Genomic DNA, 19,751 nt, shown 5'->3' on the forward strand with positions numbered 1-19,751 from the left:
GCAGCCAAAAAAAAAAATTAAAAGAATCCCCTGACTTCTCCTGTGTGTGGCTTATTAACATATTTTACTTTTCATTGGCATTAACACAGGTACTTTAGGGAGAAGGCTGATAAGTTAGAAAATGAAGTTTATAGATTCTCTGTGGATTTCATTTTTCTGTTCTATTCATGGCTCAATTGGTATGAATAGTTGAGAAACTCTTGTATCAAAATAAAATATTAATTATACTTCACAATATATAAAATTGGCTAAATAATGCCACTTGTGTGACAACTTGAATTTTTATCATTGAAACTCTTGTAACCAAAGTCACATCCTTTACATAATATTTATTCTGTATAGGATTTATCCACATACAATGACGTCAGCTTTAAAACAATTGACTGTTATTTGTATAAACTCATCTTATAAAATAGAGTAATACACAACACACCTCAGTGATTTAAGCTGATATTCTAGGATTCAGAAAATCTGATCATTCTAATTCCTATTTTTTGCCACTGTTTCACTGGGTTGTCTTAGGCAGGTTGCTTTACTGTTCTGTGCCTCAATTTCTTTACCTTTCATGTGATAAATGTCCTATTTCATAGATATGTAAAGAATAACAAAAATTATTAAATACTTTGCAAATATAAAATGCTATATAAATGATAAATAGTAATACTGATCCACTCTAATATAAAATAACTTAGAACTTTCCATTTATAATCTAAAGTTTGGTCCTCCAGTACCTACTGTTATCACCCTTCCCAGTTAAACACATCTTATGCTGTACTGTTTTTAGTGATTTTTCCATAGTATTAATTTTACGACTCCAAACATATATAACCAATATGAATGGAAATTTCAATATATCTTAGCATGACTCAGCAAAATAACTTTAACGAATTGAGTTCTGAGCTCATAAGTAACTGAAACACTAAACTTTTCATCCATTAAGCAGTAACTTGGCCACATAAAAGCAGTAACTGTGTTTGATTTCATCACTCAGACATACAATATTGAAAAATTTGTTCTTAAAAAGGTCTTAAGATATATGATAACTATAGAAGGAACCTTGAAAAGATGTGATTTGCTGCTCTATGGTTACCAGCTTATAAGTGCAAGGAGTAACAGGAGTAATGAAGTGAGACTGTAATGCTCAAAGGGAATTCAAAAAGTGATCCAGCCCAAGGTTTTCAGTGCTGGACTCCTGAGCTCTGCAGAGTGTCTGGGGAAAGGTTTGCAGGGAGCTTAAACCAGAGCAGCTCTGTCCTTTAGAGTTTCCTTAAATGTTGAACTTCTCTATGAAACAATTCATTTGAAGAAGGGGTTTCTTGGGTAAAAAAAACTCTTTAAACCACTGGCCTAGTCAATTTTGCTTTCTCCAGACAGTAGGCATGACTCAGTGGTGCTTTATTTTGCAAAACTTCATCCTATCAACCGGATCTTGAGGACCATAGACTTAGAAGGGTGTTCAGAACCTGATAAAACAGCATTCTTGTAAGAGCAAACTTTGGTCTAACCAACTTCCATTATTTTCCTAACATTAAAAAAAACATCTTGGCATAAATAAAGCTTATATTAACAGATTATACCCCTATGTAATATTTTCCGATATTTAAGAGCCAAAGAATTCAGTTTTCTTAGAAACCATTAATAGACAATTTAACTCTAGAAAATAATTGGTCTCTAAAGTCTTAGATAAATATGATATGATACTGGAGTTATTATTTACAACTTACAAACATGTCACGTATGTTCTTTTATGATACTAAAATGATAGAACAGATGCACTGTCTAGTTTGGTGAATTTGATAGCTGTTTTGTGGGGATCGCCTGATGCTTGTTATAAACAATTATGAGAAAGCATTATTTCTGATAAGGCTCTACAAGTGCTGGTGGCACTGTGTTCAGTGGACCTTGCTGACAATCATGCTGATGTTTGCATGCAGAATATAGTAGCATCAAAGAACATTTAGATCATAGACTAAAGTGCGTTAGAGTATACACATGCAAGCACAACTTCATTTCTATAAATAAAGCTCAAGTCAGTCATTTTTCCTATTGGTTCCAATGATTAAAAATCAGATTACAATTTTGAAAGATGTTATCATCCTCTGGTGAGACTAAAGAATGACAAGTGTTCCCTCCCTCATTTGGAACAATGTAATTGTTAAGACTCCTGACTCAGGAATGGTCATGTTGGGAGACAATGAACTCAGTGCACACTATCTGGTCTTGAAGCAATTGGAAATTTACCATCAGGGGAATCTTGAAAAAAATCTCAGAATTAGGTACCATAAAACAAAGTGGTTATTCATCTATTTATAAAAAAAACTTAAAGAAATTAACCATTTTGGCCCACAAATTGGTATTAAGGGCAATCATTAATTAAAGAATAAGAGAAAATAACATAAAAAGTATCTTGAGGTATGTCATGGCAGTTAAAAATACAGTATAATACATGGAGCCTCTATCAAAATTAAAACAAGCTTAATTGGGATAACTTGCCAAGACCTTTATGAACAGTTCTTTACTTCTAGTATTTAGATTTTATCTTTACAACTAAAATAATGCATCTCCAATTTGACTGTGATTTTGGAATGTTTCATAATTTATATAGGGGAGGAGTTAAAACTTAATTTTGTATTCTAGTAGAAAAGTTTTGAAGAATTATATATAAATTATATAAACTGCTTAAAGAACTTAGGAGAATAATGTGTTCAAATAGTTTTAGATATAAAATTTATATATAAATAACAAAAACATGCCAATAGGTACTATAGGGACATTACTTAGCACTACTTGAATAACTCTAGTTCAAGATATTATATGTTGTTGAAGATGATTAAATTCCTCTTCTTTCATACTTTCTAATTCTCATAGGCTTTTTTTTATAATTATTGCATATTGGTGAGGTTTGACTTCACTTCTTCACCATTTCAGGGGACTATCCAGGGAGAGACGGTTGAAAGAGGACTGTTTAAAATCAAAACCTGTCCAGTCACCAGTCCCACCACTTAAACTTTCTGACCTTAATTTCCTCATTTGTAAATCAGAGACAATACCATTTACCTTGCTGATTAGGTGGGGAGATGTGTGAAAGAGCACTTTATAAGTAATATAGTAGTATATAAATGGAGGAAATTAATCTTAAGAACTGGTAAGAACCTCCAGTTTTCTTTTCTTCTCTAGAGAGGAAGAGAGCTATATAGACAGATCCTCAAAAAACTACCTTGACAGTATTAGCTTCCTGCTTTAAGAAAATGATGTCTGTATATAATCTCTGGTCAGCTTCTATTTTAGAGTTTGTTCTTTTTAAACACTGACTACATAAGAGTAATTTTTAACTTAATGACAAAAGTTTCAAATATGAACGATTTCAAACAGTTTAGGTTTGTTTTCTGCCATAATTCTAAAACATTTAGGATACTGGAATAATGATAGGTTATTTTTGGTCTGAAGGTAATAGACTAATTAGCTTAGTCAGGTAGGGTGCCAGACCCTTAAATGTGCTCTTACCTGGTTCCCTGTGAAAATTAAATAGTGGTAGTTTATGTTTTTGAAACACCTTGAAATTATCATATATACAGTTTGGTTGTGGTGAATTTATTTAAAATATTTTCTTTGAAAAAAGTTCACTAAGTAGATCTTCCAATATTAAAAAAAAAAGGTATCTCTGTAATAAAAGTAAGAGGATTAATTGTTCATCCATCATGCCAACTCAAGCTAGGTCTTTCTTCCCAGTGCAGCAACAGATTTTAGGGCAACAAAGTTCAGAATGGATACAATGGCCTGTTCAGAAAGCATGCAAGTGATATCAGGTCATTACTTTCAAGTCAGTGTGATAATTTGTTAACCAGACTCTGACCATGGAAAGAGAGAGTTATGGGAAGTCAGTGTAAGTTGCAGACATGCCAGATCTGTTGGTTCACATCCCAGCTACCTGATGTTGGGCTTTATCTCCTTTTCTTCTTCTTCTTCACTATCATCAACCTGTTGTATGACCAGATCAGCAGACCCATCCTCTACAATCTCCACGTATGATCTATTCTCATCTTCGCCCAAGTGCCATCTGGAATCCTTATCTCCATCTGATGCGGACATAAGATGCTGTTCAGCTTCCAAATCAATGGGGAGGCTGTCTATGCCAACTTCAGCAAGGCACTCATTACAGAGTCTGTAGCGCCTGGTTCCTTCCTGTACCACTTGACCTGTTAGATCAGTCACATGGCGTTTGCATTTTCTGCAGATGAGTTTGCATGCCTGGTGAATCTGTGTAGAGATTTAAATAGTGATAAAAAAAGATTTTTCAAAAGCAGAACCGTTTGATATTCTAAGTACCAATTCATAAATTTAAAATGTTCAAAGCCAAGCATTAGTATTAAATTAACATCTAGTTATTAGAAAAAAATCACAGGTTTTGGTGATAAATTAATGTCACAGAAATATTAAATACCAGCTTTCTCTAAATAATGTCTTTTATGTTTTTATGATTAATATTACATACTTAATAATTTCACATATCCCTTAATCCAATAATGTTTTTATATCTGAGGTAACAAGGGACACATTCCCAGAATAATACAAAATAATTGCAAACACTTAATATCTGCCATATACTATTCTAAGGACTTTACATATCTTAATTCAGGGGAAAAAACTCATTTCATTTGAATACTAATATTTTGTTATTTCACTAGAGAAGGAAAAAATATTGTCCCAAATTTAAATTTATCAAAAAATATTTTTCAATATAAGGATTATTGCCACTTTTATTAATGAAAGATCTAATAGAAAGAAGACTGGACTAGGAATTGGAAAGCTTGGGTTCTAGTCCTGCTTTTGTCATTTACTAACCATGTTATCTTGAAGCAAGTAACTTAAAACATTATAAACCTGCTTCCAGGGTGACTGTCAAAATATTTAACAACTGATAAGGTATGGGCACCACCCAAACAGAATAGAAGCCTGACTATCAGAATGGACACTGGTTATAAACAACCACTATGGTGGTTCTGCTACATATCAGTCTATTACTATTCCTAACTGCTCCGTTATTACTAATAGGGATACAGCTCAGGTTGTGTGGACCAAATGAGTTAATATGTGTGAAATGCTTTGGGAAGAAGTTGTAATTGATGAATAATTGTATATTATAGTTAGTAACTTTGTTCAATTAGCTGTCAGAGCAATAGATTATAGATTCTAATCTAAAAATTATTACATATAATTAACTATATATGCTGAATTAATGTTTATGGCATATTCATTTAGATAATGTCAGAATGGTACGAAAGTGGGCCACCAAACACAAATAGTCAAAAAACCCAAGAGAACTAAAGCAGTCTGGTAAAATATCTAAGAAAATGTATGGTACTACCACTCAGTACAGTTATTATCTTCTGCTTAACCACTGACATATTAATCAGTAAATGTTGAAAGTACATAATTTGAGTGTACCTTTATTTCTCCTGAGATAGAATCAGTATTATGGTTATCATATGTGGCATTGTTTTTATTACAAAGTTCTGACACAGATTCATGTTCATCCCCCTCCAAATCCAATACAATTATGAAGACAAAGAAATTAAGTGAAACACTGTAATGTTAAAACTGAAAATATCATCATGAACTCATTATTTTAAAAATATATACCTTCTAGAAACAATCTAAAAAGGATGCCCTAATAACAATGAGCACCCTGGGTGTCTAAATTTTGGTTTCTAATTTCATTCCCCACTAAGAGGTACCAAAGCTCCTTTGAGAAATGGCTGATTCCAGTTTTGTGGCAGCGGAAGTACAAGATGAGCCTAGGGCTCTTTTGGAGCCAGAGAAAAAGGACACTGAAAATTTAATGGAGTTGTGACAGAAGGACACAAGAGCCAGCTTCAAGGGTCCCCACTGCACAAATTTGAAATTTTGAGTATCAAAAAAATAATAATTATTATGGATCCAAACACAATGAACCAATGAAAATTCATGAGAACATATGCTATTTAAAAAAACAAAGCCAGAAAAACCTCATATACCATTTGAGGCTACTATTAAATCACTCTTTACTTTGAAAATTGGTAGTTAAAGGGAAATAATTAAACATTTATCTTGCTTCTCCTGCAGGAACCCTATTTCAAAGTAACCAAATAGCCCCAGGTGATGAAGGAAAGCTTTATAGAATTCCAGCTAATAATATAGAAGGAAGGATAATATTAGTAAATCATTCCACAACTCCAAGTAAAATTAATAATTTGGACAGAGATTACCAATTGGTATTAATACTATTAAATGAATAGTTCATGGGGAAATGGATAGTCATAGAATACCAAAATAGTTACACAGAGATTCCTTTCTAATTACAATGCAATGGTGGGATCATAGTATCATCACCCTAATCCAGTGATCAACTGTAACAACATGAATGATGGGTACACCAGATATGATGTGTCTCCTAATGTGACACAATATGAAACATACAATTTTGTCTTTTTTTTTTTTTTTTTTTTTGGTACGTGGGCCTCTCACTGCTGTGGCCTCTCCCGTTGCGGAGCACAGGCTCAGCGGCCATGGCTCACGGGCCCAGCCGCTCCGTGGCATGTGGGATCCTCCCGGACCGGGGCACGAACCCGCGTCCCCTGCACCGGTAGGCGGACTCCCAACCACTGCGCCACCAGGGAAACCCACAATTTTGTCTGTGTTGAAAGTATTTAACTTGAATCCATTAAGCCTTTAGATAAAACTTCTAGTTTTCGGAAAATGCAGGGGGGGATAGAAGAACAAGCTAAAAATGACACCATGTAGAAGCAAGCAGAGAAATCCAGAGGTAGGATATTTTGTAAAATAATTGGCTCAATATCTTCAGTAAGTCAATGTTATTTTTAAAAAGGTGGGGGGGCGGCAGGGGCGGGTAGGGAACTATGCTAGCTCAAAAACATATTTAAGGGATCTAACAATGAGATGAGTTCTGGATTGGATTCTGGCTTGGATACACCAGCTATAAGTGGTATTTTAGGAAACTATAGGTAAATTTAAACTGTGTAACACATAAAATTTTATTGAGATGGAAAGGTAGAGATTATTCACTAAAGAAAGCAGGTTACAGGGACTTCCCTGGTGGCGCAGTGGTTAAGAATCTGCCTGCTAATGCAGGGGACAGGGGTTCGAGCCCTGGTCCGGGAAGATCCCACATACCGCGGAGCAACTGAGCCCGTGTGCCACAGCTACTGATCCTGCACTCTAGAGCCCACGAGCCACAACTACTGAGCCCATCTGCCACAACTACTGAAGCCTGCATGCCTAGAGCCCGTGCTCTGCAACAAGAGAAGCCACCGCAATGAGAAGCCTGCGTACCGCAAGGAAGAGTAGCCCCCTCTTGCCGCAACAAGAGAAAGCCCACGTGCACCAACGAAGACCCAATGCAGCCAAAAATAAATGAATAAAATAAATAAATCTAAAAAAAAAAAAAAAGCAGGTTACAAAACAGCATATACAGTATGATATCATTTTGGTTATAAAAACATAAATGCACATGATAAAGTGTTAAGAATGGTAATATCTGGGTGGTAAAAATATGGTATTTTTATTTTCTTATTATGTCTATCTATTTTCTTAGTTTTTATAATGCATGCTTATTGCTTTTGTAATAATAAAAGGTTATTTTAATTTTTAAAAATCTAGCTTCAGAGATTAATGAAGGCAGAGAGTTTGTTTTGCTCACTGCCGTATACCTAGCTCTTAGGAAAGGGTCTGGCACATAGTAGGTGCTCAATATATATCTGTTGGATGAATACCTAGAAAGCAATGCATCAAGTGACCAATACCCTTCCAAATTAAAAGGAGCTTGTATAAATGGAATAAAAGTATGGGTAATAGAACATCAATTTTGGAAAAAATTTTTGCTGCAGGACGAACAGCAGAATAATTCCAATGTCACTACCATATTTATTTTTATTTTTTTAAATTTATTTATTTATTTTTGGCTGTGTTGGGTTCTCGTTGCTGTGTGCGGGCTTTCTCTAGTTGTGGCGAGCAGGGGCTGTTCTTCGTTGCGGTACACAGGCTTTTCATTACGGTGGCTTCTCTTGTTGCAGAGCACGGGCTGTAGGCCTGCGGGCTTCAGTAGTTGTGGCTTGTGGGCTCCAGAGCGCAGGCTCAGTGGTTGTGGCTTAGTTGCTCCGCGGCATGGCATGTGGGATCTTCCCAGACCAGGGCTCGAACCCGTGTCCCCTGCACTGGCAGGCGGATTCTTAACCACTGCGCCACCAGGGAAGTCCCGTCACTACCTTATTAAACCACCAGAGCACTGAACAGAAAATTCCCTGAGATTTTTCTGACTGCTGACAGTCCAGCCCCTGACGGAGAGTCGCTCTATTGCCCACCTCACTCCATTCCTTAAGGAGACCAGAGAAACTGGAGAGACACTAGAAAGAGGCTGTAGTGGAGAGAGGTCAGACAGCAGAAACTAGACTGACAACCCACCAGATAAGGATTCAAGAATCACTAGCAGATGCTGAATATCTGAAGTGGTGATTCTGACATAGACATTTAAAAAGTTTTAAACATTTTAAAAGTTTACATTGTCTTTGGCTCGAAAAAACCGGGATATAAAAATAATAGATTTTAAGTGAATTGAAATGGATATTCAAAAGAATATCTCTTACTTCAAGGTTTCAGAGGAGAAAAAAAACCCTATTTTAAAAAATATAGGGCTTTCCTGGTGGCGCAGTGGTTAAGAATCTGTCTGCCAATGCAAGGGACAAGGGTTCGAGCCCTGGCCTGGGAAGATCCCACATGCTGTGGAGCAACTAAGCCCGTGCATCACAACTACTAAGCCTGCGCTCTAGAGCCCGTGCTCCACAACAAGAGAAGCCATGACGATGAGAAGCGCGCACTGCAAAGAAGAGTAGCCCCCGCTCGCCACAACTAGAGAAAGCCCATGTGCAGCAACGAAAGACCCAACACAGCCAAAAATAAAAAAAAACAAATAAATAAATAAATTTTAAAAATATATAAAATTATGCATTATGTGCAAAGTAAAAACATTAAATTGGAAAAATTGTTTAATATTGCAGAGTTGTGTGAAAAGATTTTCCTCAGTGAACTAGATTATCCTAAAGCAGATAAATGCATGTATTTCCTAAAAAGTAAAATGATGAAAAATCATATACTTACTGTTCGAAAATGGCTACTTAGATGGTCTAGCCGGCTAAATCTTTTCCCACAAGCTTGACAGGGATAGGGCCTTTCTCCTGTGTGACAACGAAGGTGGCGCTTGAGGTCTGCCTTCCGCTTCACCACATGTGTGCAGTACGGGCACTTGAACCTCATCCTGGGCAGGTCATCTGTCAAGAGACAGTTTGATTAAGTCACTGTAAAGTTCATAATCACCGTTCTGATAATATCAAGAATCCAAAAGGGTCTGGAGAGTCCAATCTCGGAAAGGTAGGCAACAAGAAGGAAGAAATTTTATAAAGACTAGATTGTCAGTGTAATCCTAAGTATAGAACCCTACCTTCAGGATTTGATATATTTACAAAGTCTGGATAGATTTAGACTGTCCCACTCATGTTTTTATTTAATGGCATAGAGTCACTAGATTTAAGTAAAGCAGTAGTACTAGATTTTAAAACTACAGACACAATCCAGGGTCTTTACGCTTTTAAGTAACTTGTTTCTTGTTTTATTTACATGGGTTTATCCCCCCGCTCTTAATTTTCTTTAAAAAAAATTTTTTTAATCGTTCCACCTGGGCTGGATTCTGACTCGCAGGCATTCAGTCATAATTCCACAGATGGTAGCATCGCCCCATTGGCTCCGCAGCCAAGCACACACACTAGATGTCTGAACCCCCTTGCTCTTACTTTTCATACAGCTGTACTGCTTTTCTTTTAAAGGTAAAAAGTGTCAAGGATCTTTAATCGTTTGTTTTAAAACTCACACATATTCAAAATGTTAGTTGTGGTTGGAGGCATACCTTCTCAATTTAACAGCAGTTAAGTTCAGCTGTTCATTATTGAAGTTAGATTTAAATAACCTAGAGTTACAAAAGTGCAAAGCCCAAGAAAGGATAACTTTGTTGCTGTTTTAAAATGCAACAGAGATTTCCCATTTTTGCTCTGTTATTTCTGTCTGCCTTGGTCAATGGTAGAGCGCCTCAGCATTTTCAGAAAGCTTTATATGATACAGTTTCATGTATTTTCATGTTAGTATCCTACAGGAAAATGTGCTAGTAAAAATCAATCAGGTTGCCTATTATTTTTAAATATGTTATCTATAACCAAATTATTTTCTAAAATTTACATGACAACCAGGGAAATGTGAATATTGATTGGCTTTTAGTGATATTAAGGACTTGTTAATTTTGTTTAGGTATGATAATAATGGTATTGTAGTTTTTTTTCTAAGACTATATTTTAGGGACACATTCTGAAATATTTACACATGAAAACATATGATGTTTGAGATTTGCTTAAAAATGGGAGTGGTCAGGGGCAGAGGTACAGATGAAACAAGACTGGTCATGAGTGGGACTGGGTAATGGGTGCATGGCGGTTAATTAGACTACTCTACTTTTATATATACTTGGAATTTTTCTAAAATTAAAAAATTAAATATATCACCTAAATCTTTTTTTTCTTTTTTTTAACATCCTTATTGGAGTATAATTGTCATCTAAATCTTATACTCTGCAAGAGTTTAATTTTATCATAATTTTCCTTTAAATTCACATGTAAACTATTAAGCAAATTTGCTAACTGATTAATTGGTGGGGGGAACTGGATGATATACATTTCTAATCCCTGTTCTCTACTTTGAAACTATCAGCCTCCAATAATATCTCTGCATTTTACTACTATCATAAAAATGAGATGCCTCATGGTGGTGCAGAGATACAGTATCAATATTATATGTTGTATTAAGTTTCTAAAAATTATGTATTTATATCTTAATAAAATCAGATTTAGTTTAATTTCTTTTCGATACTGGGTCTGTGAACCTTTACCAATATGTATGGTTGCTCTATTTAACTTTTCTGTATAAAAATACTGCTCCTGAGTGAATACTCAGAAAAAAAAGTAAACTATTTAAAGTGAAAATATGATGTATAACTGAATATGATGTATAACTGTACAGCAAAGTGTGCTGTACACCTGAAACTAACACAACATTGTTAATCAACTATACTCCAATATAAAATTTAAAAAAATAAAGTGAAAATATGTGTCTTAAGGATTGAACCATTTTACAAAAGAGCTTTAAACATTTAACGGTAATCTAATTGCCCACAGATAAGCAGCTTTCGAAATTCATGGGTTTCTGACCCTCAGAACTCTATTGTTTTGACTTCATTAAATTTATCCAGTATTATAATTTTTAAAATTTGTGTTTTATGCATAGATTTCATTAGAGAAGTATGACTTTTAAAAAATCACTTGTTTCAACTGCCCATAACACCTAAAAGTAAGGGCATGTTGAGATAGGATTGATTTATATCAGAGTCTTGGAACCTGATTGAGGGGACTGATTCTCTTTCTGGGTACCTGGAAAACTTCTTGATGTGACATCAGATCCTTGACCATACTGATAGCCAACAGGAGGAGAGTCCATTTCTGCATCCATTTGTGCCTGTTCTTCAGATTGCGAAATGTGGCTGGAAGAATCAGATGTTCGTGCTTCTCGTTTGCTTGACTTATAATGAGCCATTTCAGAAGGCTGTGACAACCTCAAATGTTTGGATTTTTTAATGGAATCTTTCCTTTGTTCATGTTTGGCCAGAGGCTGTTGAGTATTCCTTTGGGAGGCTGGATGGTAATTATACTTACTCCAAGATTTCCCACTTATACCTGTTCCTTGATCTGGGCTTAGGTGAGAATGTGGAGAACTGCTTTCATCTTGCCAGCCGCCACTATAAAAAGAGGAGCGTTCTATACCATCAGAACTGGCATTTTTATCCGAAAGGCTGAAATAGCGATCCTTTTCTTTTTCACTAATGTCTAACGAAGATTTAATAAAGGTCTTACATACACTAATGACATCAGTCATTTGAAGGAAGCTAGCAGCGGACATCACTTCTATGACATTCTGACCTGTGAGAGAGAGCTTGCCGGAATAGACAAAGTCCAGGATAACTGTAAAAGTGTCAGGGGAGAAAGCCTGAAATGTCGCTGTGGTTGGCTGACTTGTCTCCTTGGAGTTCTGGGAAAGAAGCATTTTAAAGTAGCCGCTACTAGCAAATAATACATTTCGATGGGCTTTAAAGACCTTTCCTTCAACCAGAATACTGCAGTCACAAAATACATCCTGCCTGCGCTGCTCATTCAGTTGTTGCAGGAGGTGAGACTGATGAGAGGAGATCTCCATTCTAAAGAGGAAAAGAAACAGTGATTACCAAAATCGGAGTAACACTGCTTCTCTGAGTCAAGTAAAATGACAGTCAGAAACCTCTGTCCTTTTTCCATTAAAAACACTTTCTCCTTAGAGAATATCGTCTCCAAGACACAGAAGATAATGGGTTTCAGGATATCATGTAAGACTCTACTCTTAGTTAGTTATTAGATTTTTAGACAATTATTTGTTCAGTCACCAAACCTGATTGAGCATCTTCTATAAATCAGGCCTTCTGCTATATATGGTGAACTGAACAGGCTTGATTCTTGCCTCCATGTAGTTTTTAATCTAGATGGGTACCAGCTTGAAACAAATACTCATATGAAGTTATAAATGACAAGTTAAGTGCTAAGACAGAAGGAGCGTGCTCTTAGTATAAAAAGGTGAACTAGTTTAGATTGGGATGGAGAGGGTTAGGGAATACCTCTCCAATAAGTCACATTTAAGCTGAGACCTCAAAGGTGACTAGGAATTAGCCAGGTGAAGAATGAAGGGAGAAGATTTCTGATTCCAGCAAAATGGTGGTCTAGAAAGTGCTGAAACTTTGCTGTCACAAATCTCTAGAGATGCTGGCTAAAATATAGCCAAGGCTTTAAACTGTATGGCTGAGCTGCTGGGGCAGCAACGTGGGCTCCAGTTTTTATCAGTAACAGAAATTGGAACTCTCTAAGGATTCAACCGTAATGAAAAAGGACTAGTAAACTTTGCCCCGAAGTCCAGGGAAAAGGCAAAGAAAGTTTGTCTTTGCAGGGCCTTAGTTGGGAAGAAAAAAATCCCTAGGTGAGACATCAAACGCAAGGTTGTGCTTTGTGAGGTTCTGGAGTCCAAATTTATTTTACCTGCTTGGTGTGGGAAACCTCAACTGAAAAATTAACATGAGAATTAGTCCTGGGCTGGTGGTGTCTGTGGGGACACCTTGCAGAAGCAAATGCCAAACTGCTCAGGAGGGAAGCTCTCAGAGCTTCCAGGTGGGAAATAAGCTCTGCTTAAACTGAACTCAGTCATTCCCATCTCTGTACAGAGTGGATCATTTCCTATATTGTACCACCATGATGTCTAATATGGCCTATCTTAAAAACTCCCCTTGATTTCACATCTATTTCTGGCTACTACTCCATTTCTCTGCTCCCTTTACACAGAGTTCATTGAAAGAGTTTTTTGTCTTGGTTTTTTCATTTGCTATCTTCACTTCTCCCATTCTAAATCAGGTTTCCATCCCCATCCATCAAAACCCATTTTTTGAAGATCATTAGTTGCATGTTGACAACCTGCATGTTGTCAAATCCAATGGTCACTTCTTTGTCCTCATTTTACAGACACAGTGGATCACTCTTTTCATCCTGAAACACTTGTTGCACTTACTTGGCTGCCAGGACACCACTCCTTCATGGTTCTTCTATTGCTCACTCCTCAGTCTCCTCTCCTGGCTCTTCCTTGTCTAATCTCTAAGTTTTTTGGGATTCAGGACATGCTACCCCCCAAGATGGCACCTTGGCATATTGAATATTGTGAATTGAAGGAGTCTGAGTAAACAGCAGAAGCAGGAAGGTCACTCTGACACCCCCTCCCTTTTCTGCTGCAACAGATCACAAAACCCTCAGGTGAGAGGTGTCCACCCTACACCCAGAGGAAAGGAGCCTCCTTATCTCAGAAGACAAAGGGACGCTGAGAAGACTCTGAACAAACAGGCTTTGCTGGGTGTGCCCCAGTTTTCTAACCTTACCTCTTACTCCTTATTCTATCACATTCTTCCATGACTCTCCACTCTTCACCAAGCCTAGCATAAAAATACTCAGGTCTGTCTCTTCGGGCCTTCATTTCCTTATGAAGCCTTCTGTGTCATGTAAAATTTATATTGAGAAAATATGTATGCATTTCTCCTGCTATTCTGTTAGTTTGATTTTCAGACACAGGCCGGAAGAAGGTCAAGGAAAATTTTTTCTCCCCTACAGCTGGAATGTCCCAGGCCTCAGGGCTCAGACCTCTCCTCTCCTTACATCATTCCCTAGGTGAGCCCATCCAGTCTCATAGCTTTAAATACCATTTTACATATCTAGCCCCTGACCTCTTCCCTGAGCCTCAGACTCAAATTGTCTGTTTATCTGCATCCCCACTTAGATGTTTAATAGGCATCCTGAGCTCAACAGAGCCCAAGCCACTCTTCATTCATCCTCATCTTAAACCTGCCTTTCCTACAGTCCTATCCGTCTCAGGAAATGGTAACTCCATTCCACTTATTTAGACCAAAAACATGAAGAGTCATCTTTTACTGTGTGTTGTCAGCTTTACCTTCAAAACAAATCCAAAATCCTACCACTTCTGTGCTACTGCTGTTACCACTTCACTCCATCACCTATTATCAACAGCCTCCTAATTAGTCTCCTTGCAACTTCAGTCTAGTCTGAATACAGCAGCCATGGTGATGCTTCTGAAACACGAGTGAAATCGTGTTACCCCTCTGCACAAAACCCTCCAAACAAAGGTTCCCCACCCAACCCCAAAGTTCTTCTCATGACCTACACCATCTGCATCCTGCCCCTCCTGGTACCTCTCTGCCCGCATCTCTTCTGCTCTACCCCTCACACACTGCATTCCAGCTCCAAAGACCTCTGCTTGTGCCCAAACATTCAAGGCATGTTCCTGTCATGCAGCCTTGTACTTGCTATGCCTTCTGCTTGGAAATGCTTCCTCCAGATACACACATAGCTCACATTCTCACATTTTCTAGGTCTCTGCTCAAATGTCACCTTATCCTTTACCATTTCCTTTACCATTAGCCAGGTGAAGACTGAAGGGAGAAGATTCTTCTCCCTTTACCATTCTTTTTTAAATAAATAAATAAATAATCAATTAAAATAAATTAATTTAAATAAAGGCTTTCCTTTACCATTCTTTTAAAATTAATTAATTAGTTAATTTTTGGCTGCGTTGGGTCTTCGTTGCAGTGCGTGGGCTTTCTCTAGTTGAGGCAAGTGGGGGCTACTCTTCGTTGCAGTGCGCAGGCTTATTGCAGTGGCTTCTCTTGTTGTGGAGCACGGGCTCTAGAGCGCAGGCTCAGTAGTTGTGGTGCACGCGCTTAGTTGCTCCGTGGCATGTGGGATCTTCCCAGACCAGGGCTCAAACCCGTGTCCCCTGCGTTGGCAGGTGGATTCTTAACCACTGCACCACCAGGGAAACCTCCTTTACCGTAAGCACCTCCTCCCACTCTGCGTCCCCTTACTCGTTTACTCTTTGTTTTCTCCTACTAGAATTTAAGGTCCAAGAGAGCAGAGTTTGCCTGTTTTGTTTACTTATATATTCCCAGCTCCTTGAACAGCACTTGAGCAAACAATAGCTGCTCAATCAATGCTGTTGAATGAATGAGTCAAAAATATTAAAAGACACAAGGAAATTGTTCTTTATAAAGAAGAATCAGCAGGCATAACAAGCAGGGAATTAGGACCCCAAGAATTTGAGAAAAATAGTACAAAAATCTAATAGGCTATTAAATAAGTATGTTTAAAATGATCAAAGATAAAAGGTGATGCAGACTAGCACATAGTTATGAGCACAGACACTAGAACCAGGTAGCTTGATTGGAATTCTTGCTCTATCACTTAACTAGCTGTGTGAACCTGGGCAATGTATTTAACCTTTGCATTGCTGTTTCCTTATCTGTAAAGTGGAACCAAAAATAGCACTTATTTCATAGGATTATTGTGAGGATTGAATGAGTTGATGTACATATACCACTCAAAACAGTGCTTGGCAGGTAGTAAGTACTTCACAAATTTTAGCTATTCTCCTTTTATTATTATTATCCATAAGAAAAGGGAAAAAAAAGAAGAGGTAGGTTTGAAGAAGAATCAAATGAATTTAATATATGAAAAATATAAGTAATGAAATTAAAACACCTCATGCTGCAAGATGAGTGCCCCATCTGCAGTCTCATGTCCATATTCCTGGCAGGAAGAAGACAAAAAGACAAAAGGCAATTACCAGCCCAGTCTATCTTCTTTTTTATCAGGAAAAAAAAAAAGTTCTTCCAGATGCCACATCCAGGGGACTGACACTTGCAACTCAATGGCCAGAATCATGTCACCTACTTTTTAGGTGTGCACTCCCACAAATGGTATATATCAATTTCTACTTCTCAATTTTTGCCAACACTTAATATTATCAGATTTTAAATTTTGCCAATCTTATGGATATGCAATGGTATGCTATTGCTTTTATTTGTATGGACTGAAGAACTTTTAATGTTTGTTGACCATGATTAAGTGAATTTCCTTGCTCATTACAATGTTGTCAAGTAACACTGAATAACAGCTAACCACAAAAACAATGTTATACAATAGTATTTATTTAGCTTAGTGCCTTTGGGTTGGATGGGGCAGCTTGTCTAAAGTGGCTGTGTTATTACATGGTCTTACATCTTCCTCCTGGGACTAGTAGGCCAGCCCGGACAATTTCCTCTCATGACAATGGCTGAAGTATAAAAGCCCAAGTGGAAATACATGAGGTCTCTTAAGGCTTAGGCTTGTAACTGCCACACTGTCACATATTCTAATAGACCAAAGCAAATCACATGGCCAAAAGGGGAGAAATATCCTCTGGTCTGTTAGTGAGAAGAACTGCAAAGTCATACAACAAAGAGTGTGAATGTTAGTAGGCGGTGATGAACTGGGGCCAATAATGCTATCTACACAATATCCTTTCTTATTTGTAAAACTGAATTATCTTTTTCTTACTGATTTATAGGTATCCTTTATATATCCAACATACTAATCCTTTATCAGTTATATGCCTTGCAGATATCTTCTCTCATCTGTGGTTTGTCTTTTTAACTCCATTAAAGGTAGCTTTCATTAAAAAGCAGCTTTCAGTTTTAATAGTCAATTTATCAATCAAAGTGTTTTCTCTATCTTGTTTAAGAAATCACTATTTCAAGGACATAAAGATATTTTTTAAAGTTCTGTTTTTCACTTTTAGGGCTTTAATCTACTATTGATTTTTCATACGGTATTCTAATTTTTTTTCATATAGATAATCAATCTTTCTGGCACTGCTTATTGAGCAGCAAATCCTTTCCCCACTAATCTGTAATGCTACCTCTGTTATTCATCTAGTTTCCATAAATTCATGGATCTATTTCTGAACTGTCTGTTCAGTTTAATTTGACTATCTCTCTGTACCAATACGTCACAGCTTTTTTTTTTTTTTTTTGCGGTACGCGGGCCTCTCTCACTGTTGTGGCCTCTCCCGTTGCGGAGCACAGGCTCCAGACGCGCAAGCTCAGCGGCCATGGCTCACGGGCCCAGCCGCTCCGCGGCATGTGGGATCTTCCCGGACCGGCGCACGAACCCGTGTCCCCTGCATTGGCAGGCGGACTCTCAACCACTGCGCCACCAGGGAAGCCCCACGTCACAGCTTTAATTACTAAATCTCTAAAATGAGTTCCCCCACCTAGGTCTTCTTCAAATAACATTAAAAAAAAAAAACTCTGGGGACTTCCCTGGTGGTCCAGTTGGTAAGACTCCATGCTCCCAATTCAGGGGGCCCACCTTCGATCTCTGGTCAGGGAACTAGATGCTGCATGCATGCCACAACTAAGAGTTCACATGCTGCAACTGAAGATCCCGCACACTGCAACGAAGATCCTGTGTGCTGCAGCTAAGACCCGGTGCAGGCAAAATAAATAAATAAATATTTTAAAAAAATTCTGATTGTCTCTTTGTTCTTCTATATAAAAATTAGGATAAGCTTACCAAGTTTCACTTAAAAAATATCCTATGGGATTTTTTTTTCTGGAATTGAATTTATAGATTATGGGAGAACTCACATCTTTATAATATTGAGTCTTATCATCCATGAATATGGTATAATTCGCCACTCAGTTAGGTCTTCTTTCATATTCTTCAGTTATGTTTCCTTATTTTCTTTAAGATCTTGCATGTTTTTTGTTAGATTTATTTCTGTTTCTTATAGGTTTTATTGCTATACTGAATGGGATAGCAGGCTTTGTCAGCTGAATGGAAATGCTGCTAAAATTTTACCATTAAGAATGGTATTTAGGGACTTCCCTGGTGGCGCAGTTGTTAAGAATCCGCCTGCCAATGGAGGGGACACGGGTTCAATCCCTGGTCCAGGAAGATCCCACATGCTGCAGAGCGACTAAGCCCATGTGCCACAACTAATGAGCCTGTGTGCCACAACTACTGAAGCCCGCACACCTAGAGCCTGTGCTCCACAACAAGAGAAGCTACCACAGTGAGAAGCCTGTGCACCACAACGAAGAGTAGCCCCCACTCACCGCAACTAGAGAAAGCCCGTGTGTAGCAAAGAAGACCCAATGTGGCCAAAAATAAATAAATTTTAAAAATTAATTAATTTTTTAAACGATTGATTTATTTATTATTTATTTATTTTTGGCTGCGTCGGGTCTTCACTGTGGCACTTGGGACCTTCGTTGAGGCATGCGGGCTCTTCGTCGTGATGCATGGGCTTCTCTCTAGTTGCTGCATACGGGCTTCTCCCTAGTTGTTGTGTGCGGGTTTTCTCTCTCTAGTTGTGTTGCGTGGGCTCCAGGGCACGTGGGCTCTGTAGTTTGTGGCACGCGGGTTCTCTCGTTGAGGCACGTGAGCTCAGTAGTTGTGACATGCAGGCTTAGTTGCCTTGTGGCATGTGGGATCTTAGTTCCCTGACCAGGGATGGAACCCCCGTCCCCTGCATTGTAAGGCAGATTCTTTGCCACTGGACCACCAGGGAAGTCCTGAAGCTGTAGCTATTTAAAAGCTGTTACTCTAATTGTTTCAGTGGACGCTTTTGTTTACCAGTCTGTTATGTAATTTCCCTTCTGTTTTTTCATTATTCTATTCCTACTACTCCCCCTACTCACTCAGTTCCTTTTTCTGGTAATAACTCCTCAACTTTTCTTAAGAGGATCACCACTTCACTTCTTTGGTTCTTATGGTTTGGGAGATATTGACTCAACTCATCACTCCAGAGGTCAACTTGTGACCTAGACCTGGCAAATCAGAGCACTGCATTCCCATGGCCAGTTACTGGTCTGGGGATGGACACGTCAAACAAGGCCAGAAAAAGAGGTTCAATCAAAGCAAATCTTAGCATTTTTTATTGGACCAACCAGAAAAGAAGACCATTCTTATGAGGATGTGAGCCTGGAGCTATAGTAGATTTTCTGCCACCATGAGGAGAGAGCCTACATGAGAAAGGACCAACACTGAGGAAAGCAGAGCAAAGAAACAGAAAGGCCAGATCCTATCAACATCATTTTTCCCTAGACCAGAGGTGTTTGGGCTGTGCAGCACGGCATGTGGGATCTTAGTTCCCCAACCAGGAAGAACCTGCATCCCCTGCATTGGAAGTGTGGAGTCTTAACCACT

At 38.0% G+C, this 19,751-nt stretch overlaps 1 protein-coding gene across 1 annotated transcript in view; it reads right to left on the reverse strand.

The window, feature by feature from the left end:
* Positions 1 to 2,756: 2,756 nt before the first annotated feature.
* ZBTB8A (zinc finger and BTB domain containing 8A) overlaps positions 2,757 to 19,751 on the reverse strand; it is a 51,468-nt gene continuing 34,473 nt past the window's right edge. The window contains exons 3-5 of the mRNA XM_081223930.1: positions 11,520 to 12,340; positions 9,151 to 9,320; positions 2,757 to 4,257 (exon numbers count right to left, since the gene is read on the reverse strand). Of these exons, the coding sequence (XP_081080056.1) occupies positions 3,925 to 4,257; positions 9,151 to 9,320; positions 11,520 to 12,339 (1,323 nt within the window). The 5' untranslated portion in view covers position 12,340 and the 3' untranslated portion in view covers positions 2,757 to 3,924. The remainder of the gene's footprint in view (positions 4,258 to 9,150; positions 9,321 to 11,519; positions 12,341 to 19,751) is intronic.

The sequence above is a fragment of the Mesoplodon bidens genome, assembly GCF_964165515.1.
Source record: "Mesoplodon bidens genome assembly, chromosome: 2".
NCBI lineage: Eukaryota > Metazoa > Chordata > Mammalia > Artiodactyla > Ziphiidae > Mesoplodon > Mesoplodon bidens.